Source organism: Barbatula barbatula, assembly GCF_947034865.1.
Source record: "Barbatula barbatula genome assembly, chromosome: 15".
NCBI classification, from domain to species: Eukaryota; Metazoa; Chordata; class Actinopteri; order Cypriniformes; family Nemacheilidae; genus Barbatula; species Barbatula barbatula.
This window is the reverse complement of record NC_136778.1, coordinates 21,892,452-21,920,022: the sequence shown is the minus strand read 5'-3', so window position 1 is coordinate 21,920,022 and position 27,571 is coordinate 21,892,452. Positions and strand designations below refer to the sequence as shown.

The following is a 27,571-nucleotide window of genomic DNA, read 5'->3' as shown; positions in this document are numbered from 1 at the left end:
TCACCCATCATCCCGCTAAAAGCGCCGCTCAACGTTGAACTGCGTCCACGATAAGGAAGAAAATAGCTCTCTCTATTTCCAGAAAGATCTGTTCATCATTTTTGTAATTTTTCCATGAATATAGTATCCATATTTTTCTTTCCATGTAAACATTTCTGACTAGCTGGAATGCCGGCGCGGCTGTACGTTTCATAAAAAATGAGGTGCCTAAAAATATTTGCTATAATGCCATTAATAAACTAGTAAGGATAAAACAAACTAGTGTTTATGATATGTTGTATTATAACACGTTTTTTAAAGAACTGCAGAGGTTTTCGCGCGTCCCCATGCGGAGGATGTGTGCACGCGCTTCCTCTAAAATAAGAAATAATGAACTTCCGGGATGAGGCAAAAGCGCAAGTTGCGAGCGTCCTTAAGAAGATTCGCTCAAACGCATTCAGGGTAAGTTTGTTTATTACTGTACACTTTATACTGTAATATCGAGTAGTGTTTATTAAACGACACGTTTGTAAGCTGACACGTGATTATAATCGAGGACTCCGAGGAAAGGGAAGGTGACTGACTGAACATGGACTGAGACACGAGACACTTTTCTGAATACTATTTTAAAGAGAATCTGTTTTGTTGCAACATTCAAACTATGCACAAACTCAAATGTGTTTTTAATACTTAACGTTAGCCATTCACTTCACTGATTCTTTCTCATCGTTTTCTCATCGTGTGTTTCGTTTTGTGTCCATAGTGAATTGAATCTCAACCAAAAACTGAATGGAAAACAAGAACGCCACATTTCCGGTTTTAGATCTTCATCCAGAAACAGTCATGGGAGGATCCGGTCCTGATGAGACTGCGGATGTGATCTGTGATGTTTGCTGTGAAAAAGCTGTAAAGTCCTGTGTGACCTGCAGCGGTTCCTACTGTCAGATCCACATCACTCGACACTACACAGACACAGACCTGCAGAAACACACACTGGTGGATGTGAAACAACAACAATCACAAGATGATTCTGATGTTTTGCAGAGAGTCAAAGACATTCACAAAACCAGCATGAAGAACAAGTATGAAAGTTTATTTGAGGGAATCCAACTCCAGGAGAATAAAACCCTTCTGGACAAGATTTACACGCAACTGTACATCATAGAGGGAGAAAGTGAAGGAGTGAACGAAGAACATGAGGTGCTACAGATCGACAAGGAACCAAAGATGCTGAAACACTGTAAGTCCATCCACTGCAATGACATCTTTCAGCTCTCACCTGAATCCAGATGTGATGCATGGAGAAAAGATGGGAAAGGAAAGATTAAGACAGTTCTTACTAAGGGCATCGCTGGAATCGGTAAAACGGTCTCTGTGCAGAAGTTCATTCTGGATTGGGCCGAAGGAAAAGCCAATCGGGATGTAGATTTCTTGTTCGTGCTTCCATTTCGAGAGCTGAACTTGATTCGAGATGATCGCTATAGTCTTCACAAACTCCTGCTTGACTTTCATCCTGAACTTCAAGATCAGCGCCAGAAGATTTATGAGGACTGTAAAGTTGTGTTCATCTTTGATGGTCTGGACGAAAGCAGAATTCAGCTGAAGTTTGCAGACGGCGAGAAAGTTTCTGATGTCACTGAGACTTCATCCGTTGGTGTGTTGATGTCAAATCTGATCAAAGGAGATCTGCTTCCTTCTGCTCTCATCTGGATCACCTCCAGACCAGCGGCAGCCAATCAGATCTCTCCTGAACACATCAACCGTGTGACAGAAATCCAGGGGTTCAATGACGCTCAGAAGAAGGAATATTTCAGGAAGAAGATCAGCGATCCAACACAAGCTAGAAGAATCATCTCCCACATTAAAACATCAAGAAGCCTCCACATCATGTGTCACATTCCCGTCTTCTGTTGGATCTCAGCCACTGTGCTTCAGAACATCCTGAAAGACCCTCGCAATGCAGAAATCCCTAAAACTCTGACTGAAATGTACATACACTTCCTAAACGTTCAGATAAATGTGAAAAGTCTGAAGTACAATGAGAGAGATGAGAAAGATCAAGAGAAACTCCTGCAGTCCAACAGAGAAGTGCTTCTGAAACTAGCGGAACTGGCTTTCAAACAGCTGATGAAAGGCAATGTGATGTTTTATGAGGACGACCTGAGAGAGTGCGGCATCGATGTCGCTGAAGCTGTGAGATATTCTGGGATGTGCACACAGATCTTTAAGGAGGAATCTGTGATTTATCAGAAGAAGGTTTACTGCTTCATACATCTCAGCTTTCAGGAGTTTCTCGCTGCGTTTTATGTGTTTCACTCACATTTAATAACCACAACCGAGGCATTGAAGATCTTTGATACGCTTCATACTTTGCTGAAAGGAGCCGTCAAGAAAGCCCTGGAGTGTGAGAATGGACACTTGGATCTTTTCTTGAGATTTTTGCTGGGAATCTCTCTGGAGTCCAATCAGAGACTGTTACAGGGTTTACTGCCTCACACAGAGGAGAGCGCAAAGAGCATCCAGAAAACTACAATGTACATAAAAAACAAAATCAAAGATGAATGTGGTCTGTCAGCTGACAGGTCTATCAATCTCGAACTTGACCCCAAAAAATACAACACATCCGAAGAGGGTCGAAGGAACCTGTTACCAGCCCTGAGAAACTGCAGGAAAGCACTGTGAGTGTTAAAGTCCCAACAGTACTCAATACATTTTATTAGAATGTATTAGAATTGACTCAGTGGTGTACATGCACACGGGACGATGACGTACTTCCGCTAAAATCTCAGCCAGCTGGGTCACTTCAGCTCTCACAGCACTAAGGGGATATTTCACTAAGTGATGACGTTGTGTTTAGTAAGAAAACGTTAAAAGTTTTGCGAACCGACAGAACTATGTGTGAGCATTGTTTAGTGCCTCTGTGATCATGCGTCTAGTAAGTGCAAAAGTTCACTTTGCATTTTTTCCTATTTATAGATGTACCTTGAAATGGATAGCCTGAAGAGCTTCTCTCGGATAGCCAGCCTAAACGTTCAACGTTGAACTGCGGCCAGCTGAGCGCAAGTTGCTTCAAAGAGAAGGAAGAAAATAGCTCTCTCTATTTCCAAAAATATCTGTTCATCATTTTTGTAAAGTTTCTTTAATATAGTATGCATATTTTTCATTCTCCTTGTAAAAGTTTTTGACTAGCCAGAATGCCGGCGCAGCTGTAAAGTTCAGAAAACACTGAGCTGTCTAAAATTGTTTGCTATAATCCCATTTATATACTGTTAAGGATAAAAACAAATAGGACATATAAACGAAAGACATCATTTATTGTATTATAAGACTGTTTTCTGACTGTAATCTTACGGATCATTCGTGTGAAATTGTGGCTTCAGCTCTACGGGCTTCAAACTCTCAGCTGAGAAAGCTGGACCTGAGCAACAATGACCTGCAGGATTTAGGAGTGAAGTATAATATTAGATTATATTATCTCTCCCTCTCCCTCTCCCTCTCCCTCTCCCTCTCCCTCTCCCTCTCCCTCTCCCTCTCCCTCTCCCTCTCCCTCTCCCTCTCCCTCTCCCTCTCCCTCTCCCTCTCCCTCTCCCTCTCCCTCTCCCTCTCCCTCTCCCTCTCCCTCTCTCCCTCCCTCTCCCTCTCCCTCTCTCTCTCTCTCTCTCTCTCTTCTTCTCGCCCTTTGTGTCAAACACCTTGGTTGAATCGACAGTAGATAACGCCTCCCAATGACAACAGACTCAAGAGAATTGTTTTGAAAGCTTGACTATCATGGGATAACATAAAACTGTAAAATACAAATAGAGAATTCTAAAAATACCATAATAACATGCACACCGAGGACTACGAAAGGCTGAAGGCAGAGATTTTCGCACGGTGGGGTTATCGCCGGTGGCAGCAGCATCAGTTCAACCGGTGGGAGTACGACGAGCCCCGTCCGAGCCCAAGCAGCCCAGCTGACGCGGACTGCACACCTCTAGCTGCTGACAGACGATCCGACAGCCTCCCAGGTAGCAGAGAGAGTGGTCATTGACCGCTTGCTGCGCGCTCTGCCTCGCCTGTCCAGGTTCCCAGTGAGCATGCGGAACCCTATGTCCCTCTGAGAGCTCGTGGAAGCCGTGGAGCTGTCGGATGCGGCCTTCGCTCTGGGACGGAAGAGAGAGAGAGCCGGTCCCGCCCCGGAGGGTGTACCCCACTTGCAATGGCAGGAGGGTACCTCTCGGGCCCCTTTGAACAGAGGTGGGTCACTAAACTACCATTTATAATCAACCCATATGCAAACTGTTCATAGGAAACAGGATCCTTTCTCTCTGTAGATTATCAGGTTGTTTTGTGATTTTGTTTAGGTCGTTCTTTTGATCCTCTAGCCAATGCCTCTACCCTTCTAAACGAAGTTTAAAAGCCAATAACTCCCGATCTCCGACGTCATAGTTCCTTTCCACTGGGGTGAGCTCATGGGAGTAGAAGGCACATGGATGAAGTGTGGGAGGATTCCCCTACCCTGAGACAACACCGCTCCGACCCATGTGGAAGAGTGGCATCTACCTCCACGATGAAGGGCTTAGAAGGGTCGGGATTACAGAAAAGGGGTGCAGTGGAGAATCTCAGAGCACATTATGCATGAAGTATTGGAAAACAGACAGTCCGTTTGCTAGTCCATAAGGCATGATGAGATATTCATAGTGCCCCGTGGGCGTGACAAAGGGCAGTCGTTTACTCGTCTCCTCTTCTTATACGCACCAGGTTTTATGTGCTGCGGAGGTCCAACTTGGTGAATTTACTAGCTCCCCTCAGTTGTTCTATGGCTGCAGGGACGAGGGGAGGAGGATAACGGAATTTGACAGTTATTCTGTTCAAAGCTGTATAATAAGTACAGGGCCTCAAACCCCCATCCTTCTTGGCCACAAAGAAGAAGCTTGAGGCGGCAGGGGATCGCTACTGGCAGATATAACCTTGTTTAAGGTTCTCAGAGATATATTCCTCCATGGCCATCTGCTCTGGTATGGATAATGGATAGATCCTGCCTCTGGGCACTGGCTCACCTTCCTTGAGATCGATAGCGCAGTCCCATAGTCGGTGGGGTGGGAGTTGGGTTGCCCGGGTCAGACAGAAGATGTCTTGGAAGTCCTTATAACCATCGGGGATCTGAATCGAGAGTTTATCTGGGGGACTTTTGATGGACGTGGAACAAATAGGAACTGTAGAGCTGAGAATAGGTGTTGGACCAGGGAAACAGGTTGGAAAAAATGTATCTACCCATTTCAGGATTTCTCCAGTCCTCCAGCATATTTCTGGGAGGTGTCAAATTAGCCACAGGGAACCCAAGATACCCACTACACATTTTCCTTTGAAGTAGAGAGTTTTCAAACACCTTTTAAAAGTGATCTATTTAAACAGTTTGCTGGATGGAAACCCAAGCCTAAACATTTGATTACTGCAGTATAAATGCAATGGCCAATATAGACAAAGCGCGTGAGTGCTGATTATAACTTTTTCCCAAGACATTTTTATGCACTATAATAGTTTTGTCATGATTCTGCCTTCTGTTGTCTTGATTTTCTGGTCAAGGGGCAGAATCATGACAGACCCACGTGTTTTATGTGGAGAGAAACATATTATTGTCAATCAGGACATAATATGCGTTCTCTCCAGTCTCGTCATTTGGCCACGCACCTCTCGTTCCTAGTATTGCTTTCCTCCTGTGTCTCATTACCCACACCTGCCCATCGTTATCTCATTTGTTAGTCTCCCTATATAATGCCCTCTTGTCTATTGTCTTGTGCTTGTTCGTTGTACATGTTTCCTTGCTTGTACTTGTATCCCGCCTGTGATCGTTACATTGTCCTGAAATCCTCTTCGGTTAGCTATAGTTTGTTTAGGTTTCTTTTGAAGTTAAAGTTCTTGTTTAGATCTTTGTCAGTATTTCGTGTTTGGTTAATGTGTCCCTGGTTCTTGTTTTGTTACCCCCTGTAAATGTCTTATAAATCAAATTAATATGTTCCTACAGAGTTTATAAGATATATAATATTTTGTTTGTATATGTTGTATATGGCACCCTGTCTGTTCCGCTTTTATTTTGAAAAAGCGCCTTTCTTCCTCGGATGTTTTTTGTTACGCTAAACTTCCCGCTACACTTCACAATGTGGTTCTCACGTATCGTCAGAAGAACGGTAAAAAACTTATAACCATTTTGTTATTTATCATGCTCATCCATTTGAATCGTATAAAGAAAGAGTTTACATGGTGATTTACTTTATTGTTTTGTATTGCTCGTACATGTAATTTCTAAGAGCTTCGAACTGCGATGGTGTGTGGAGCTAGAGAGCATGTTAGCTGATGGCAGAAACTCTTTGATTTAGCGCCCTTGGAGAAGTGGAATGAGGTATGAAGGAAAATGTGTGGATTTTATATTATTGTCAGAACGGATTTTAAGTTAAAAAAAACATATTTTATTTCATTTCATGTTGGTAATTTGTTACAATTATTTATATTGTGTGTAAACATGATTCATATGTGAAGCTATATAGAAGCATTTTGTATTTCTTCTATTCTTCTGTAGTTTTCATGGTGCATGATGCTCGTTGAGAGGAATAAATAAATTGACACCCGTTTGAAACTCTCTGCGTCTTGATGAAAATAACCAAGGGGCCGCTACTCCCCCACGTGGGTGTTTGTTTTGTTATTTATTATTAAAGTCTTGTTTAACCCCTTCACTGCTGCCTGCGATTGGGTTCTTCCACCACGCCTCCCGTGACAGAACGAACGAGCCAAAACAGAACCCAGCGGCAGCATGGACACTGACCGTTTAAGCCCGGCCCGTCACCTCTGCAGTCTTCGCCAGGGAAGTGAGACTGTGGACGAGTATGTGGAGAGATTCCTTGACATTGCCGAGCAAGGCGTCTTCGGGGAGGAGGAGCTGGCGGTGCTGTTCAACACCAGTCTCAAAGAGCCACTTTCTCACTCCGAGATGAGGGCGATGAGGCTGTTGGATTTCCCGCCGTGTGGATAACTGCCGCCACTCGTTCGGAGTCCGCGACCTCATCGAACGCCCTTTACTCATCTCTGCTGGTAGTGATACCCGAGAGTGGTCCCCTGCGGATCGGTGTTGTGGGCATCGCCACGCACCACTCTCCAGCCTCTGCAGTCTCTCCACAACCACCCAGTCTCACTGGCAAGCGGGGGAGATGGGAATCCTGGGGGTCCTCGTCCGAGACCTCCAATCCTGAGCCGCCTGTCCCATTCTCGTCGTTCCTGCAGCCGGCCACCAGGCGGATGGCTCGGCTGAAGAAGAAGAGGCAACTGAGGGTGTCTGGTGGTCCTGAGTCTGGTGTCCAGTCCTGCCCAGCCGCCCTTCCAGCCGGTGTCCAGTCCTGCCCAGCCGGTGTCTCAGCCGGGAACTCCTAGAGCCTTCAGGTCGAGTGTATATGTATGTGCGAGTGTTTTATAGATGTGTTTTGCACGCATCGAGTTTATATGTGCGAGTGTTGAATAGGTGTGTTTGCACGCTTCGAGTTTGTATGTATGTGCGAGTGTTTTATAGACGTGTATGTGCGAGTGTTGAATAGGTTTGTTTGTACGCATCGAGTTTATATGTATGCGTAAAAAAGTGTTCATGCATGCATTACTATATCTATTGGTATGGATTTCACATTAGTGCGCACATGTTTTTCATATGTGCTTGAACATCCAATACTATACATGTATATGTGAGCAATGTATATGTGTGTATGCACGCTTTTATATATTTATTCATAATTGCAGTTTGATTTAAACCCTATACGGCGCCTCATATCCTCGCTCCAGTCACTCACTCGCTCTGGTTTCATTACAGTGTGCTCCTTAGCACTGGGAGCTGCTGTCCATAAGGTGCCTCTGCGCACCAGCCATTTCAAACCCATCCTCCAGTATTTGGGCCACGCCTCCTAATTTGCATACACTCCTCAATCCTAAATCCTCAATTCTAAATGGCTAAATGATTAAATGCCCAATCCTACATACAAATACCCAATCCCATATACCAAATTCATTTTCAACTTGGACTTTTAGTTTCAAATTTAGACTTTTAGTTTATATTGTGACTGAAAAATCCCTCCATAGAATTTAAGAGACTGGTGTGAGGTATGGACTTTTCGCATACGAGATTTGACAGATGTCAAAACTCTCTGGAAGCAAAAAGGCCATTAATAGATCGGAGACAATGTTGTAAAGATGGTTCAGGCATTTCAATGAATCTTGTTTAATGCGTGGAACATGTGTAAAATGCTTTCTTTTAATAAATCATATTATACTCTGTTTTAACATGCGAATGTGGTCCTATCTCAATCTAATCCATTTTTTATTTGTATCTAGAAATTAAATTTAAACAAGCCCAGTCCTCCTGGATGTTTTTTATCTGATTAAAACAAGATTCTTGTTATATCTTAGCTTGCACTTTCAGATAGGAACTACGATTAGCATCTGATTATATGTATTTACAATGCCAATAACGGGGTCTCAGAAAAGTTCCAGAGCACTTAAAAGCAAGGTGCAAAATTAAACAGAACAAACAAGAATAAAAATGGTCCCTTCAAAGGCAGTCTAGGTAAAAATTTACAGTGGAGCCTAGATGTAGATGTTTGTTATTTTTTAATTTTTTTCTAATTCTGAAAAGTATAAGCGTTTCAAAAATGTTTATGATTAACAATTTGTTCTTTCTAAATAAAAATGTAATAACACTCGAGACCGATTCAACCTGACGTTCAGAGTTTTCATTAATTATAAAGGTTTTTAAGGGGAGTGGCTTGGGGATTTCCTTACTTATTACAGACAAAACAGAAAGTGAAACAACAGTGTAGCCTTTTATATAACTTGCAGTAAGTTGCAAAATGCTAAAATGAAGAATAAGCGAGTTTTAACGGTAAGTTTAATTGGTTTCAAATAAAATGTTCGCATCTAAGTATACTGATTAAACGTCAATATCGTATTCTATCAAACTGCGGTTAACAAATAATTTAGAGTAGGCCTGTTTCGTTTTTGTTACTGTATGTTATTGTTTTAAAAAAAGTTATGTTGTGTTTGATAAATAATGAATTTCGCTTCGAAGATTGTATTTGTAATGCGCATTTTTTTATTTTAGGATTACAATCGACCATAGTGAAACGAAGAGTTGACACAGCAGATCGCAGTTTGAACAATTAACAATGAAACCTGTTGAGGGAGGCTAATTTGATTATTGAAAAATGTCATAATTTCGATCTGGACCTAGTTAATACGAGAAAGATAGCATCAGAAATGATGTTTATCAGGAAACAATAAAGACACACGTCATTTGTATTTCATGCGCGGTTCTCCCAAAACCGGTATGGCAGCCTACGGGTGAAAAGTCAGAGGCTGAGGCGGTATTCCAGAAAGCTGGTTATGTGACAAACCCGGGTAAATTTAAGGGATAGATTACCTCAACTTTCGGTTCCAAAACGGGGATAACTTTCAGGGTATGTAAGTAACCACAGCAACTTGCTCTATGAGGATAACCTGCTCCGGAGCAGGCATGGGAAAGTCATTGGATCTTTTATCCATCTATCTTTTATCCATGAAATAGCCTCCAATGGCTATATATGTTTTGCACATATATAGCATTTTCTGCATCTGTGGTTTAAAAATATGTCACTTAGTCTGTGAATATCAACAATTAATTTCTGTAGTTCCTTACGAGAAGGTAACGCGAAATTGCATAAGGTGCTGTGTTGCATATAGAATCATGCTTTCAGTCAATGTTATTATTCTGCCAAAGGATCCACATAATGACATACTAATACAATGTTTTATTCCCTCAGGGAATGGAGGTTATCAGTAACCGATCATTTGCTGTTTTTTATTTAGGCCCTACTCCTAGTTTTATTTAGCTATTTACTAAAACAGAATAGTTAAATTAGGATTCTTAAGTCAATTTAAAAAACAGACTTAAAAAACATTATTGTGTCGCTTTTAGCAACTTGTTAGAAACCATCATTTTTAAGACACAACAAGGCTTTAAAAATGATGTCCTGGAAAAAACCTATTAATATTTAGAGGTTTTGTTAACCAAAGACATTGTTAGGTGATTTACCAAAAACCATTAAAAAACCCATAGACTTTTGAGCGATGGAACCAGAATTCCTAAAATGCTTACTTGCTTCCGGGTTTTGCATAGAAAAATGTCATCTCTGCGGCTCCTTATTGTTGCATCTAGCCCTGGTATTCAATCTTTGCAGGCCCACTAGCCTCTAAAATGAGCCTGTATGAGAGAGAGGAGGAGGAGAAACCATCTCCAGAAGCCAGCTGTATATCCATTAGGACCAACAACTCCATGGACATGCCCCTTAATCTCAGGGATAGATCAGTGACATGTAAAGCTGGGTAAACAATTATGAATATGAAAACATACATGCTACATAAAATGTTTTTAAGAAAGTTACAAATATCTTTAATGCTTTGTGTGGTGATTTGTGTCATCAGTCAGAACAAGCATGAAGCATCAGCAACATCCTTAGGAGCCAGCTGTGTTTCCATGAGGACTAATAACTCCATGGATATGCCCCTTAATCTCAGTGACAGAGCGGTGACCAATGCAACCTGGTGAGACAGTACAAGGAGTAAGACAAACCAACTGTAAATGTGTTTACAAAGAAATGTGTGTCCATGAGGAGGAGAACCATATAGGTGACCACCTAATATCAGTGATGGAGTAATGCACATCGAGGAGGTTACAATGGGTGGGGGGGGGATTGGTGTCGTTGGGCCTTCAAATAGTAATAAAAACGTTCTTTCGCAGTCCTCAACCATGGCTTCTGTCAATAGCAAATCCCCCCTTCTTTCATTTGATGGTACAGTAATCATCAGCTCCCTTCATCTGTTTAGCCACCTCAATCAGATTGACATTGACGAGCACTGTTAGACAGCTGAGGTAGACCAGAGAGAGATCAGTCATCTAGGCGTTTTTTCCTGCAGGACTCACCGCAAATCTCTCATAAGTGGTGGGAGTTGGTCAAAAAATATAGCGCCAGATGCGAGGGTCCCAAGAATTTGGCACATAACATCAAAAACAAACAAGTCATGTTAATTTAGCTAAGCAGCGTAGAGAGACATAAACTGTGTCTTGTTTCGGAAAGCCTGCGTCCTCCGGAGATCTCCTTTGAAGGCTGCTTCATCCTCGTTTCATAAAACAGGTAGAACATTCCTTCATTGCTAGAGATAACCCACAATTCGCGTCACCCAAGTCTTTTATTTAAAAGGCAGCAGCTGCACATTCAATCAAATATGTGGCGTCTAAATGTTTAAAACATTTTTAATTTTTAAACATTTAAAACAGTAAGGCAAGAAATGTTAATTTTTTTCTGGTATTGTTTAAGGTATAATGTAACCAACTTTTCACCTCTGGCCAAAAACGATAATTCTGCCATTAAGTACTCACCCTCAAGTACTTTAACATCTGTATGACCTCCTTTTTTCACCAAAACACAAATTAAGGTATTTTAGAAGCTTTCTGACTCCTCGTTAGATTGCAACCCAATCAAACACACAAGCCACATGACAGTGCATCCGGTGTCAGCATCCCTCGACGCATGCGGTTTAGCGATGCTGACACCGGATGTCTCAGGGACGCGCTCTGGAAACTAACACTCAAATCAGGAGGTTTTTTATTTAGTCATTAGATTAGTCTGTTTGCACACAAAAAGTATCCTCGTCGCATTATATAAATTTATACTGAACCACCGGAGTCGCGGTGATGATTTTACTGGTACGCACTTTCAGCACTTTGAAGATTGGTTGCGTTGGCGGTCATAAGGATGTTAAACAACTTGAGAGGGAGTAATTAATGACAGATTTAAAATTTTTGTCCGGACTTCCCCTTTTAAATCACGTCGAAATTATTGCTAAAATACACTAATCGTATTGATTAATTTGACAGGTGTGAGAGCGCAATGTGTTGTCATAGCAATGTGGTACTTCCTGTTTCCTTTTCTGTCCGTTTGTCCTACAGAGGACATCTTGTTTAATTCTAAGTTAGGATCCTCCGTTATACCGCATCCTTTAGAGGATGAGATCTCCGAAGGACATGCCTTCCGAAACGAGACAAAGCTTTAGTAGAAATTTGCAGCCAGGTGTGTTCAGGCAGTTTGGAGCCCATCTTTGCAGGACACCAGCAAGGACCATGCTTGGGGACCCTGCCTTACACCTTATTATCTAGGGTGTACAAATTTGAAAGGTTTTGAATGCATTTTGTGTCTCTGCAGTGAGCACAGGAATAATCCAGCTCTGGTTCAGTCCAGTTGTGGACTTTGTGAGCAGGACCTGAGAGATTCACTCATCACTCGACACTACACAGACACAGACCTGCAGAAACACACACTGGTGGATGTGAAACAACAACAATCACAAGATGATTCTGATGTTCTGCAGAGAGTCAAAGACATTCACAAAACCAGCATGAAGAACAAGTATGAAAGTTTATTTGAGGGAATCCAACTCCAGGAGAATAAAACCCTTCTGGACAAGATTTACACGCAACTGTACATCATAGAGGGAGAAAGTGAAGGAGTGAACGAAGAACATGAGGTGCTACAGATCGACAAGGAACCAAAGATGCTGAAACACTGTAAGTCCATCCACTGCAATGACATCTTTCAGCTCTCACCTGAATCCAGATGTGATGCATGGAGAAAAGATGGGAAAGGAAAGATTAAGACCGTTCTTACTAAGGGCATCGCTGGAATCGGTAAAACGGTCTCTGTGCAGAAGTTCATTCTGGATTGGGCCGAGGGAAAAGCCAATCGGGATGTAGATTTCTTGTTCGTGCTTCCATTTCGAGAGCTGAACTTGATTCGAGACGATCGCTATAGTCTTCACAAACTCCTGCTTGACTTTCATCCTGAACTTCAAGATCAGCGCCAAAAGATTTATGAGGACTGTAAAGTTGTGTTCATCTTTGATGGTCTGGACGAAAGCAGAATTCAGCTGAAGTTTGCAGACGGCGAGAAAGTTTCTGATGTCACTGAGACTTCATCCGTTGGTGTGTTAATGTCAAATCTGATCAAAGGAGATCTGCTTCCTTCTGCTCTCATCTGGATCACCTCCAGACCAGCGGCAGCCAATCAGATCTCTCCTGAACACATCAACCGTGTGACAGAAATCCAGGGGTTCAATGACGCTCAGAAGAAGGAATATTTTAGGAAGAAGATCAGCGATCCAAATCAAGCTAGAAGAATCATCTCCCACATTAAAACATCAAGAAGCCTCCACATCATGTGTCACATTCCCGTCTTCTGTTGGATCTCAGCCACTGTGCTTCAGAACATCCTGAAAGACCCTCACAATGCAGAAATCCCTAAAACTCTGACTGAAATGTACATACACTTCCTAAACGTTCAGATAAATGTGAAAAGTCTGAAGTACGATGAGAGAGATGAGAAAGATCAAGAGAAACTCCTGCAGTCCAACACAGAAGTGCTTCTGAAACTAGCGGAACTGGCTTTCAAACAGCTGATGAAAGGCAATGTGATGTTTTACGAGGACGACCTGAGAGAGTGCGGCATCGATGTCGCTGAAGCTGTGAGATATTCTGGGATGTGCACACAGATCTTTAAGGAGGAATCTGTGATTTATCAGAAGAAGGTTTACTGCTTCATACATCTCAGCTTTCAGGAGTTTCTCGCTGCGTTTTATGTGTTTCACTCACATTTAATCACCACAACCGAGGCATTGAAGATGTTTGATGCGCTTCACAATTTACTTGAAGGAGCCGTCGAGAAAGCCCTGGAGTGTGAGAACGGACACTTGGATCTTTTCTTGAGATTTCTGCTGGGAATCTCACTGGAGTCCAATCAGAGACTGTTACAGGGTTTACTGCCTCACACAGAGGAGAGCGCAAAGAGCATCCAGAAAACTACAACGTACATTAAAAACAAAATCAAAGATGAATGTGGTCTGTCAGCTGACAGGTCTATCAATCTGTTTCTTTGTCTGTTTGAAATGAACGATCAGACGCTGTACACAGAGATTCGAAAGTTTCTGAAATCAGAGGGAAACTCGAGACACCGAATCTCTGCCGCGCATTGTTCAGCGATAGCCTACATACTTCAGATGTCAGAGGAGGTGCTGGATGAACTCGACCCTAAAAAATACAACACATCTGAAGAGGGTCGAAGGAACCTGTTACCAGCTCTGAGAAATTGCAGGAAAGCACTGTGAGTTTTACAATTTTCATTACTCAATGTATAATATAAAAATGTATTAGCTTTATGAATCTTTTCTGAATGTCTACCACAGTTTGATTGTCACTTGTCCGTTGTGTTTAACCATCAGATTTAGTTATAGGACTTTTTTTGTTGAAATATCCATGGACCTTTTGTTATCATCTGTAGGTTATCTTTCTGCTTAAAATAAACGTTATTATTACATTTACATTTAGTCATTAGCAGACACTTTTATCCAAAGCGACTTACAGCGAGTTCAGGGAGCAATGAGCAATAGTACAATAGGTGCTTATACAAAGTTACTAGTTTCTACAAAAGCTAGACCACTACCGGTTGAGAGATGAAAAGCTTAGTTTCTTTTTCTTTTTTCTCATTTGTCTGTCAAGTATTCACAGAAGAGCATTACAAGGCGTCGCTCGTTTGCTGAACGAAGGGTTCTTGATGGGGTTTAGGAGTGTAGGAGGGTGTGAAAGTATGCCGGTGCTGATCTGTGACTTGAATCTGATACAGGCTTCAACCGGTAGGCAGTGGAGAGAGATGAAAAGGGCTGTCACATGAGCCCCTTTGGGCTTTTGAAAGACGAGCCGTGCTGCTGCGTTTTGAAACAGCTGAAGTGGTTTGATAGCCTTTTCAGAAAGACCAGCAAGGAGATCATTGCAGTAGTCCAACCTTGAGATTACCAGGGCCTGGGCAAGGAGTTGCGCTGCATGCTCCGTGAGATTGGGGTTACACCATTTATAATCCCATTTTATGTCAAAATATAGTCTTTGTTGTTTCCAAACTTGTCAGATAAGAGCAGGGCTTGACATGCTTTTTTTCGCTCACCGTCCAAAGTGGCTAGTGGTTTTCCAAAGTTACTAATTTTATTGTTATGTAAATACATTATATATGATTAAAGTTGACTTTATGCATGGTTAAATTACTTGATTTTAACAAATTTTACTTGATTTAGCTAGATTTAAAACCCTTTCAAATGCAGATCGCTTACTCGCACATCCACACTCTTTTTTTAGTTAGCGTTTCTGTTCAGAAGCTGTCTGCATTTGTTGACTGCATACGTTATCAATTTTGTGTCTTTTAAGTTAAAAAACATTATAAAATGTAACATTTTTTTCCATTATTGTAGTTTCATTCCTACCGTAAAATGTAACAGTTGCCTTTTGAAATAAAACTTAAAATAATAAACCTTAATGATGTACACGTCGACTAATGCGACCTCTGAACTGAGTTAGTATCTTCATCTTCTTGAGCTTAACGAATTTAATGAGAGAAAGTCACTTCATTTACCAAACTATCTTCAAGCAAAGCTGGCTTTGACCGTTTAGTCAACATGCTGGCAGTATGACCAACAGACTTTTCTATTTAACTTCTTTTTTTCTTTACGAGGACTTATGTGTTGTGTACATTCCGACTACAGCTCATGGGAGTTGTAGTTTCATAGTCTGGTAATGGCATTGCGCATTGTTTATTATTTCATACCTCTCCTGTTTTTGCCAAGTGGTTGATATCCTTTTTCAATGACATTTAAATCAGCCAATCAGATTGTAGAAATACGTTTACAGTTTATTTTGAGTTGAATCTTCCAATCAGGGTTAGGTGCTTCAAGACCATTGTTTTTTTACTTTCTAGGGTTGGGGTTTGCAGCGGGTTCAGGTTTAATTTATAAATATGTTGTCCTTAGGTCAACAAAATGTGTGGCCTTGAGGACATCAACCACTTGGCAAAATCAGGTCGAGCTTATTTCACATGACTTTTAAGAAATCTACATTTTTTTAAATATATTATACCCGCCAAAAATGGCTAGTGGGAGTGGCTGTCTGAAATCTACCTGCATTTGGCGGGTGTTAATGTCAAGCCTTGGATAAGATTTTTTCACATTTATTTTGAGTCAGCTTTTCAGATGTCAGCAGATATATAAATGTTGTACTCTTCCAATAGTTATTAAGGGCACTATACATTGATCTACCTCCAAGCTATGCTCAGAATACCAGGCCAACCAAACTGTGTTCTGCTACCTGTCAGGTTTGCTGGCTGTAATCTTTCAGATCAGTCGTGTGAAATTGTGGCTTCAGCTCTACGGGCATCAAACTCTCCGCTGAGAGAGCTGGACCTGAGCAACAACGACCTGCAGGATTCAGGAGTGAAGATCCTCTGTGCTGCACTGGACAATCCACACTGTCAACTGGAAATACTGAGGTCTGTGTTTGTCTTATGAAAGTCTTAATGTCATGTTCTAACAAGAGAAAGTCAGATGCAACAAGAGGTCACAGTATAATATTAGATTCTCTCTGTAGGTTATCAGGCTGTTTAGTGACAGAGGAAGGTTGTGGCGCTCTGGCTTCAGCTCTGAGATCAAACCTGTCACACCTGAGAGAGTTGGATCTGAGCTACAATCATCCTGGAGAGACAGGAGTTCAGCTGCTATCTGCTCTACTGGAAGATCCACACTACAAACTGAACAAACTTAAGTATGTTAAGCTTTTGTCTTTTTTTCACAGATTACACTATTAGCACAGATAATTGACACTTTACCAACTTCGTTACTAAGATAATGTGTGTTAGTGTGTGTGTGTGTGTGTGTGTGTAGTGTAATAAACCCCCATTTCACAGCTGTCTGACTCAGCAATTGCGCTTTTGTCTCGCAAAAAACCCCACATTAAATAGGGCTGCTACTAACAATCATTAATGATTAATCAGAGTTTTTTCCCAGAGTAATTGATTTATTGGATAAAAATCTAAACAATTTCTTAATTATTTTATTGTTGTTACTAAATGAAACCCTGGGGTATTTATGTGTAAATGTATACTTCAAAAAGTGCGAAAGAAACAATAAACACAGAAGTAAAAACACAAACACAAACTTTACAAATGTCCGGGCCCGGTCCTCTCTCGGCAACAGTCCTGCCGGTCCTCCTTTTAAGCTCCCGATCTCCTCCGTAAAATATGCCCTGCCTCACGGCTCTCGTCCCTTCCTCACCACATTAATAGAATCTTCAACTTTGACATTTTAAACCTTAATTTTGACATTTTTAACCTTAAAGTCCCAGCTGCCTTGGAATGCGCAGCATTATTTAATGTGTTGACGAAATCTAAACTGAAAAAGGCAGAGAGCGCCAGACATATCGAGTGGCACTGCCCCCTTTTAAAACAACCAATTGCGTTTTATTTACTGCACAGTCAGTTACTGGCAAAGCAGCATTTTACAACATAATAACCACAGTGATGTAAAAATATATTGGAAAGTATAGGAAGATATAGGAAGTGTTACCAGTGATGTGTCATTTGAAGCTTGTTCCCTATCAAATTAAAGCTACTCTCGATGCTGCTTTTCAAATGCTTAGGGAGAACGTCTTTGAGTACGAACTTTGAGATGTATCTGACATCTGAGTTCCCTTTCTGTCAGTCTCTCGACGTTGTGTCGAACCGACAGATGGGGTTTGACCTGAGAACCTATCATCTTCTGACTATTTTGGAAAGGCCAATGAAATTGGCGAATGAAATTTGCATGCCGGACTCCGCCCCCAGATATCCGGGTATAAAAGGGAGACCACGTGCTGCATTCATTCACCTTTTGTTCTTCGGAGCCTTCGCATCTGATGACAATCCTTCTAAAAGAGCTGATTTCTCGACGTGGTGCAGAGGACTGTCCCTCATCAGTGACTTCCCCTGGCATCTCAGTGGTTCCGGAGGTGTTTTTCTCTCTAAAAGAGCAAATTTCTACAGCGCAGCATGTCTCGCTGATCTCACGGGTGAAACACACTCATTGAGGAGGGGAAGGGACACGATGTCAGCCTCGCGTGCTTGGGGTCCAACACGCTGACGCAGCCGTTGTGGATAAGTCCTGCCTGCACTGCGGGCGGATGGCTATTCAGACGTTCTTTTAAGAGCCTGCCACCACCTCGTTTGCTTCCCGTCCTGTGACCGCGGTAGCTCTGGCCACGACGTCAGCGACTGCGAGCAGCGTGGGTGACATGGGGATTTCCGTGAGCGTTAATCCGTCAGCCACAGGCTCGCGGACCGTTCATGCCCCGTCTTGCTTGTCTGGCCACTCTCCAAAAGACGGCATCTCGTCATCTTTCTCCTTCCCCGCGTACTCGGACACGATGCATGACGAAAATGAGATGTCCCTTGCAGCATCGGAGGGTGACGTACTGGCTTCCGACCTGGATGATTCCTTGGAGCCCCCTCCCCCGGGGAGGTTGAGCTCGGGATGAAACGGACGTTGACAAGTCAGCCGTGCGCTCTCGGGCTGCCGCGAGCATTCGGAGGCGATGGTCATTAGGTTCCTGAGGGGTGCGAGAAGGCTGAATCCGGCCCGTCCGCGCTCCGTTCCCTCTTGGGACCTCAATGTGGTCCTGGCGGGCCTTCAGATGCCCCCCTTCGAGCCCCTAGGAGGCCGCTCTTCCTCACCTCTCGATGAAGACGGTCCTCCTGCTGGCGCTCTCTTCCATCAAGAGGGTAGGGGACCTACAAGCATTTTCCGTATCCCCGGATTGCCTTAAATTTGGGCGCTGTAACTCTCACTTGATCCTGAGACCCCGGCCTGGCTACGTGCCCAAAGTTCCCACCACTCCCTTTCGGGACCAGGTGGTGAACTTGCAGGCGCTCCCCACTCTGGAGGAAGACCCAACCCTGTCTGTGTTGTTTCCGGTACGCACGTTCCACTCGGGGTGTGGCCTCCTCATGGGGTGTCAGCCCGGTGTCAGCCCGAGTCTTGCATGTTGCCAGCACGTGAGACCAGCGGCCGGTAGGGTGTACGCCTGCGAAAGCGACCTGCGGACGGGTCAGTGCGCTAATTCAGCCTCACTTCTTTCCCCTCAGGCGAAGAACAGGCATTCCATCCATCACTAAGCACTCCATGGCAGTGGACTGTGCGGAGCAGCCCTGCCTCCTATGGCCGGGTATCAGCTGAGTTATCACATAGCTCTAACCGGACCTAGTGCCCCACACGTAGTAACCCCCCAACAGTGTGGTTCCGTCTGATGTTTTCCTCATGAGATGGTTCCCCTCGTGGTGACCCATGACCTCCTCCAGTTGGACATCCACCTAGCGGTACCTTAGTCCGCGCTTACCTCCCATGAGTTCTCCCCTGCGGGCGAGACCATGTTGGTGTCTCCACTATATGAAGTGGTCTCCGTAGCGCATATCCCCTTTCAGGGAACATCGCTTCCCCAGTGGCCCTACGGTACTGGACGGCTTCTCGCCATTAGAGATACAAGGCCTCCGTCTGTGGTGGCTGAGGGCAGGTGCCTCTCATCTTTGCCAAAGCTCTGGGACGCCCTGCCAAACCCACTGGATGGTTACAATTTCGCGCTAGCGCTCGCGTCTGACACGCCTAGGCCAGTCACCGTCGCTGCGCTAAAGATTGTGACGCGGCATAGTGCTGTGGCGATTTCCATAGGAACCCCATCTGTCGGTTCGACACAACGTCGAGAGACCAACAGAAAGGGAACGTCTCGGTTACGTATGTAACCTTCGTTCCCTGATGGAGGGAGCGAGACGTTGTGTCCCTCATGCCACAACACTTGCCGCCCGCTGCAGCATTCAAGAGATGCTCTCAGGCTCCTCAGCACAAAAGGTGAATGAATGCAGCACGCCGTCTCCCTTTTATACCCGGATATCCGGGGGCGGAGTCCGGCTTGCAAATTTAATTCGCCAATTTCATTGGCCTTTTCAAAATAGTCCGAAGATGATAGGTTCTCAAGTCAATCAGCGACGCTGATCCTGGATCTGTACCCTCTGCCACACCTGGGATATCATCGTCTCTGAAATAGCCCTCTCTCCCCGCCAAGCCTTGCAGGATTACATTTGCACTGGTGGGGAAGGTTTTTCAGGCAGACGGTCAGGCTGGTGCTGCCCTGCACACGATTGCGGTTCTGCAGGCATACCAGGCTGATTTTCTGCACGACGTGAGCACTGAAGGGTCGATTTACGAAACGAATCTATGGAGTCTGAAATTTAAAATGTTTTTTCTAATGGCATCACCTCTCTTAAGAGAATTGGAGATTTGCTGGCACTGTCGACCTCTCCGTCCAGTTACATTTTTCTCCCTTTGAATGGTTAAAGCTATTCTGCATCCTCACACAAAGAATGCACATCAAAAATACGTCAAAACACAGGTCACACAATGAACTCCGAAACCGGGTATTAGGAGAAAATGACGTTACAGCATTTGACGTCAATTTTATATCAATTCAACACAAATTGTCCGCTGGGGATCGTCACCGATGGTAAAATTTACTCTATTAAGATTTCATAACACTCCCTTTTAACGATCATCATCTACAATTTTTACTGTATAAAAATACAATGGAAACCGTATCCTCACGCCTTTGTTTACCCAAAGAGAAAACGCATTCTCCTCCAATATATGTAGTGCATCTCGGGAAACTATGAAGTTAACCACAGTAGGATATGTATAATTAACGGTGATTAACCATACCTATCTTCTACACTTTCGGGACCCCCCAAGAATGCCTTTGAAGCTCGGGGAGAGTGTTGTAATGTGCCCTGGTCAGTCCAGATAGGTGATAGCTCGGCCATTTACATTTTACGATCCCATGAGTTGGCCTTTTGGTCCGACCAGACTCTACAACATCCACCGCAGTAGTCAGTGGCGTAAATCGGAGCAGCTTTTAATATGTTACCAGGCAAACAATGTCACATTGGGTGAGGGATGCTATTGCTCTGGCCTATGAGGCCCACGGTCAAGCTTCACCTCTAGGTGTCAAAGCTCATTCAACAAGGTGGGGTTTCATCTTCTATGGCTTTAGCAAGAGGTGTCCCCTTGCAGCAAGTGTGTGATGTGGAAAGCTAGTCCTTTCCGCACACATTTGTCCGATTTTATAGTCTGGATGTCCATGCTACTCCAGGCTCACACGTCCTGGAGTCTACATCCCACAGTCACGTCTGATCCCTCTTCTTGGCTTGTGCACAAATACCAAACAGCCTTGGGGGATCCCGACACCTCCAGTGTGGTGGTATTGGTATTCTTGTTCCCATAGCGTTTGAAACGCAGCATTGAGAGAAGCTTTTGAAAGAGAACGTCTCAGGTTACTTGGCTGTAACCCTGTTCCCTGAAAAAGCGGGAACGAGATGCTGCACCTCAATGACGCACTGTAGGCGTGCCGGACGTCCTTTCAGACAAAGTAGGAACCTGTAGACGCTATCGCACCACGCAAATTTATAACCTGCAGGTGCTGGTGTAATTAGCCACGTCACCTGCCGAGGTTATTTAAAGCCAAAAAAGGTTGGTGTGTTTGATACACGTTCTTCACAACTGGTAAAGAAACAGGAGCAATAAATCAATAGGTGCAAATACAAAAGTTACTAGTTTCAACAAAAGCTAGACCACTACATGTTGAGAGAAAGAGAGTTTTTTAATCCGTCTGTCAAGTATTCACAGAAGAGATGGGTTTTAAGTAGTTTTTTAATCTTGTGAGAGATGTGGTTTACAGAGTTAGGAAGAATGTTCTATCAGGAAGGAGTTGTGAAGGAAAATGAGCGGGAAAGCGATTTACTGCCCTTATGAGAAGGCAATACAAGACGCCACTCATTTGCTGGACACACGATTCTTGATGGGGTGTAGGAGAGTGTGAAAGTATGCCGGTGCAGATCCATTGATAGTACTGTAGTCAAGCAGTGACTTCTGCTACGGGCTTCAACTGAAAGCCAGTAGACAGAGATGAAAAGGGGGTCACCAGTGGCCTAACTGGCATAACAGCTGGAGGTGATGCTCTTTCATCCAAGCTGAGATATCTTATAGGCAGGCAGTAATGCAAGCTGCTACAGTGATTGTTGTCGGCATACCAGTAATAGGAGAAGCCGTGTCCCTGTATGATGGGTCCCAAGGATGTTTTGAAGATGGAAAAAAGCAGCGGTCAAAACACCGATCCCTGAGGGACCCCAGTGATCATGTGATGGGCAGTGGACAGCGATCGCCTCCGCAACACCTTGAAGGATCTGTCGAAGAGGTAGAATTTGAACCAGTGAAGAGGGGAGCCTCTAGTCATTAGTCAGGAGTGCACTAGTCATTCACCATTTAGAACAATATAAATGTGCGAACAAGTGAACAAGTGGCTTATTTGAGGCACCGCTTCCACAGCTCTCATAGTGAAGGGGGCGGGTTATTCCGATTCTATAGCAGATTTGATTGTAAAACAGCTTTGATGAAAGGTTGAAGAGTAGCGTGATGTCCTGGAATTTCTAGATTTTTTTTAGTGCAGGTGCCAGGCTGTCAATTTTGAACGCTTATATCTTCTAAAGTGGAGTATTTTTTGCACGTAGGAGCATGTCAGTTATTAAAGACCTTAAGTCTAACTTATTTTTAATAGATGAAAATAAATAGGTCATTTTGATTTCACTTGGGCTTTAAATAAAAAACTAATATAAATAAACAAAACAAATATTGAGTTGTGCATTGTATGGATGTACAGGTGGGAAATCTAATGAATAATACTTATTTTGATCTTCAGAGTTAGACCTTTACATTCTTCCCTTTCTTTGAACAAAAAGAAAACATTTTGTGATGTACCCACAACTAAACAAAGGACCTCAGGATTTCCCCTTGTTTAAAAATGAATTATTAGTTTGCAGGTCGTTATTATATAACAAATACATGAAAACCAAATAGTACTATGATAAACTTGCTTATATAAAACATTTCGATATTGTGATATTATAACAAAAATAAAAAGATCTTTGGATTTTCCACTTGCAAATGCAAAATAATGGTGGGGCAGTGGGCAACTGACGTCACAGACCAACTAATCGATTATGACATTTGTTGACAACTATTTTCATAATCAATTAAAATGTATTTTATAGGTAGATTTAGCTTCACAGTTCTTCAAACTTATCCTACATTGATCATCGAACGTCGATTTCTTAGTCTTTTTAGAAATAGGTATTTTAACTGTTGCATATTCAATGTAGCTTGCCCTACATTGCCCTACACACAAACTTTGGGACTTTCCTTTTAGTGGTCAAAGTTTTCCTAATAAGGTGCTTGCAGTAATATATTTTATCATAATGTGGGGATGTTTTGGGGGCATGCAGTTTTGACCCTTCCTTTTTTTTCTGCAAGTCAGCAGCATTTCATAGTACATCAATCTCTAATTTTAAACAGTGAAAGTGTGACCTTTTTAATACAAAGTTACACGTAATTAAAATATGCAACAATCTCTAAACATTTTATGTTTCCCTCAGGGAAAAACTGTTATATAAAACACTAATTGACACTATTTGTTATTTCATTGAACTGTCTTTATCTTCTTCGCCGTGTAGTCTGGATCATGGAGAGCTGTTCAGGATCACACCAGGATTACGAAAATGTAGGTTGTCACTTTCGCACAAATGCATATGGTAGATCTGTCAGTTAGTGATGTTACAGATATTTTTCATCTCTTCTCCCGTGTACAGACGCATGTGATGTCACTGTGGATCCAAACACGGCACACATTCGTCTCCACCTGTCAGAGGGAAACAGAAAGATAACATGTGTGCACGCGGAGCAGCCGTATCCCGGTCATCCAGACAGATTTGAGCGTTACGAGCAGCTTCTGTGTAAGGAGAGTCTGTCTGGACGCTGTTATTGGGAAGTGGACTGGAATGGCTGGAGTCACATATCAGTGACATATAAAGGAATCAGCAGGAAAGGAGGCAGTAACTGCAGGTTCGGGCTGAATGAACAGTCCTGGAGTCTTTACTGCTGTGACACGATTTACTCTGCGTGGCACAATAAGAAGAGCACAAACGTTCCTCTTCCTTCATCTCCCTCTCACAGAGTAGGAGTGTATCTGGACTGGGCGGCCGGCACTCTGTCCTTCTACAGCGTGTCTGATGCAAACGCACACACGTACACGCACATATGCACATTCCACTCCAAGTTCACTGAGCCCCTCTACGCAGGATTCGGACTTTATTCAGATTCTTCAGTTCGTCTGTGTGAGATGTAAGGGGATAATAGGAACCTGTTATGAGGCATGATGGATGTCATTGAGGAAATAAAGACCTGCATACCTGGGACGGACTTTCATGAGCTGCTCCGTGGGGAAAACATTAACACCCACAACCTGTGAAACACATACAACAAAACTTTCATTTTCATAAATTTTACAAACAACAAAGAATGGCAGTTGTCGCCAAAATACAATTAACCTAATAAATGGGGCAAAAACCCACAACTACCATGGCTGAGAAGTGCAAAACAAAACAACAAGATGCAAAACTAAAAACAAATCTAGAAGCAAAATAAGAATCCGAAATCAAAATGACAAATCTGAAAATGCGATATCAAATCTAAAAACAGAATAGCAAATCTTAAAACACAACAACAATTCGGAAAACAAAATAAGTCAGAAACCACAGCGACAAAATAAGTAAACCGGAAAAGGTAGGTACTTTGTTGGAATGGGATAGCTACTGCTGATTGGATGAAACTCCTGTCAATCAAGATATCTAGGCTTATGTTTATATTTATAAGCGAAAACAAACGATCGCGTCAGTCACTCTCTCACCATAACCAACAGATTAAAATACATATCATGTGATTTGCTTATATTGTAACAGACACGCATCTACTCCTAATGCAAGATGAGCCCATTTCAACTTTATGTAGCTTTTAAACTTTTATCAATGAATATGCGCTGTATCACATATGCATGTCCTTTTTCATAGTAACATTGAACGTCGTGGATATCTTGATTGACAGGAGTTTCATCCAATCAGCAGTAGCTATCCCATTCTAACAAAATACCTACTTTTTCCGGTTTACTGATTTGTCGTTGTGTTTTCTGACTTCTCATTTTGCTTTCTGACTTGACGATGTGGTTTCCGAATTGTTATTTTGTTTCCCGAATTGTTGTTGTGTGTTATGATTTGCTGTTTTGTTTTTAGAATTTTATATTTTGTTTTCAGATTTGTCATTTTGATTTTGGGGTTTTTATTTTGCTTTTAGATTTGTTTTTAATTTAGCGATTTGTTGTTTTGCACTTTCTGGCCACCGTACACAACAGAAACATTATAGCAACATTATTTCAACCACGTGGGGGAACCCATGAGCAAAAGTTCAAAAGTGTCGCTTTAAGCTGTTTTGATTAAAAAAATCTTTTGGGTATTATGGCATAAAAACATTTGCTTTGACCATCATAAAATGGGATGGTCCATTCAAACATTTCAAATTTAATGATGTCGCTGTTCTGCTGCATATAGAACCTTGTATATGTAAGATGTTTATTCAATATATTCAAAATGTACAGAAAGTAATTATTACATCATTATAGCACAGGGATCCATATTGGGTATTTAAACACTTACTCTCTAGATGGTATGGTGGTTTTTCTTTTATAGTATTGAGTTTTCCTATATCCTGTAGCTGTGGTAAGAGCGTGGCACTAAATGTCAAGCCGGCGTCGCGTGAGCAGCACTGATGGGATGGTTTTGGCGCAGAGTCTATTTTTGCTGCCTGCTCAAGCTCAGTTAAAGTGACAGTACACTTTTAGATGGACAAAATTATTGTTCCACAATAAAGGTCCTCAAAATGCACAGAATAAGCAAGCCTGTTGTGTTTTTTTGCTAGATGGTAAAAACAAGCACACATTTAAATTTCATATACCACTTTTCACATATACACTTTTTAAATATTTCTGTAGTCTGTATTCAGGTAGTCTAGGTCTGTCCTATTTTGAAGTATGACTGAAACAACATGAACAACATGAATTTATTGTTTACCATTTACGTGAATGTTGCACACTTGCTAATATAAGTTTAAGTGTATCACATTTACAAATGTTTAAACTTGGAGAACAAATGCATGATGTATGGTTGGTTTGCTCACCTTGGACATTTGATGCAGCTGCTGTCACGCTGTACAAAAGCTTCCTGTGTAAATACCCTCGCGACTCTGTAGGTGCGATGATGTAGTTACGTTGATGGCGCTGCTCTCGCATGCAGTGTGAACTGGGGGTTAGAAGGAGATTGTCGCGGTTGTCGGGTGAGACGACTCAACGTTGTCGGAAAAGGTGAGTTTGTGATGTGTAACAAATGAACCATCATCAAGTTTTATGAAATGAATTAAAATCTTCATAAATCCAGCAGGCGGAGTTTGCCCTGTTTACTATTTTTTTGGTAGGCATTAGGCAATCTAAGCTACATGTCTTTTTTTTTCGTTTTAGCAAGAAGAATGAATGATGGAAGTAATGCATCACATTATTTGATTCAAAATGGTTGAATGCCTAAATCCTTTCACTATTCTGGGTATTTTTCGTAGCCAAGATGCCCACTGAAAAGAGGCGGATTCAGGAGAGGGAGAGACAATTCAAAGAGGCATTTTGATAGAGATATTGATGTTGGGGTTTTTATGACTCAAGTCATGTTTTTCTGTGTTATTATTAGTAGTAGTTAAGGTGATTGAGTGCTGTATTTCAGTGTTTTACTTCTTTGTATACATATATTAATAAAGACCCTGTTATTCTCAGTCCTTCATTGTCGTGAGCAAGGCTGAACGTGGTGGAAGAACCCAATTGCAGGCAGTGGTGAAGGGGTTAACAGGTTTTAATATATATATACACAAAACTGAAAACAAACACCCACGATGTGGTACACTCATAAGAACAAAACACACTTGACAAGAAACACTAACTACACAATAAGACTAACTAACTAGACCAATAACAAAGACTAGAATATACTTTTAAACATGTCAGGACGAGGTAACAAGGCTTCTTGAACATGAAACAAGTACAACCAATGAGCACAGGACAATGAACATGAGGATGTTTTAAAGGGGAAACACAGGATAATTAACAAGGGGCAGGTGAAGGTAATGAAACACTACTGGGAAGGCTAACGAGACAAAAGGGCGGGAAACACCGACGAGAAAGCACATCATCAAAACAACGCCATGTCGTTCTCACACAAAACCTAAGGCTATGCCATGACTCCGCTGCAAGACCAAGAATAAGCATGACATGATAGCGGCATCATGACATTCATATAGCCCGTGAGTTTACTTTTTATGGGGGGGTGCCCTTTTTTCAGGTCACCACGGTATCTATTAATGTTGACAGCTCTGATTATCAACAAGCCATTTCTATAACTGGATATTAAAAGTACTGTATGTGTTTATGGGGACTTGAGAGAGCCTGACTTGAAACTATAAAGTAGTTTTATGTCAGGGTTTTTTAAAAGATAGATTGTATGTGAAATCCAGGCTATAGAAAACATCTCAGTTACATATGTAACCTCTCTTCCCTGATGGAGGGAATGAGACGTTGTGTCGAACCGACAGATGGGGTTTGACTTGTGGACCTATCATCTTCTTACTATTTTGAAAAGCCCAATGAAATAGGCGAATGAAATTTTCATGCCGGACTCCGCACCCGGAT

At 42.4% G+C, this 27,571-nt stretch overlaps 1 protein-coding gene across 1 annotated transcript; it reads left to right on the top strand.

Moving 5' to 3' along the window:
* The first annotated feature begins 386 nt into the window (after positions 1–386).
* LOC306905084 (uncharacterized protein) lies at positions 387–25,725 on the top strand. The gene is made up of 11 exons (XM_079475467.1): positions 387–441; positions 743–2,657; positions 3,307–3,432; positions 6,808–6,977; positions 10,206–10,350; positions 10,450–10,569; positions 12,228–14,177; positions 16,209–16,382; positions 16,481–16,654; positions 23,472–23,518; positions 23,607–25,725. The coding sequence occupies exons 2-11, from the start codon at positions 769–771 to the stop codon at positions 24,140–24,142; spliced, it is 5,331 nt and encodes a 1,776-aa protein (XP_079331593.1). The 5' UTR covers positions 387–441; positions 743–768; the 3' UTR covers positions 24,143–25,725.
* Positions 25,726–27,571: the final 1,846 nt, after the last annotated feature.

What these genes read in the sequence shown, in the direction of transcription:
- LOC306905084 (XM_079475467.1), top strand. Translation starts at nt 769, where the DNA reads ATGGAAAACAAGAACGCCACATTTCCGGTTTTAGATCTTCATCCAGAA. An exon ending in AGAAACTGCAGGAAAGCACT is followed by an intron (nt 2,658 to 3,306) that starts GTGAGTGTTAAA and finishes TTGTATTATAAG; the next exon opens with ACTGTTTTCTGACTGTAATC. An exon ending in TCAGTGACATGTAAAGCTGG is followed by an intron (nt 10,351 to 10,449) that starts GTAAACAATTAT and finishes TTGTGTCATCAG; the next exon opens with TCAGAACAAGCATGAAGCAT.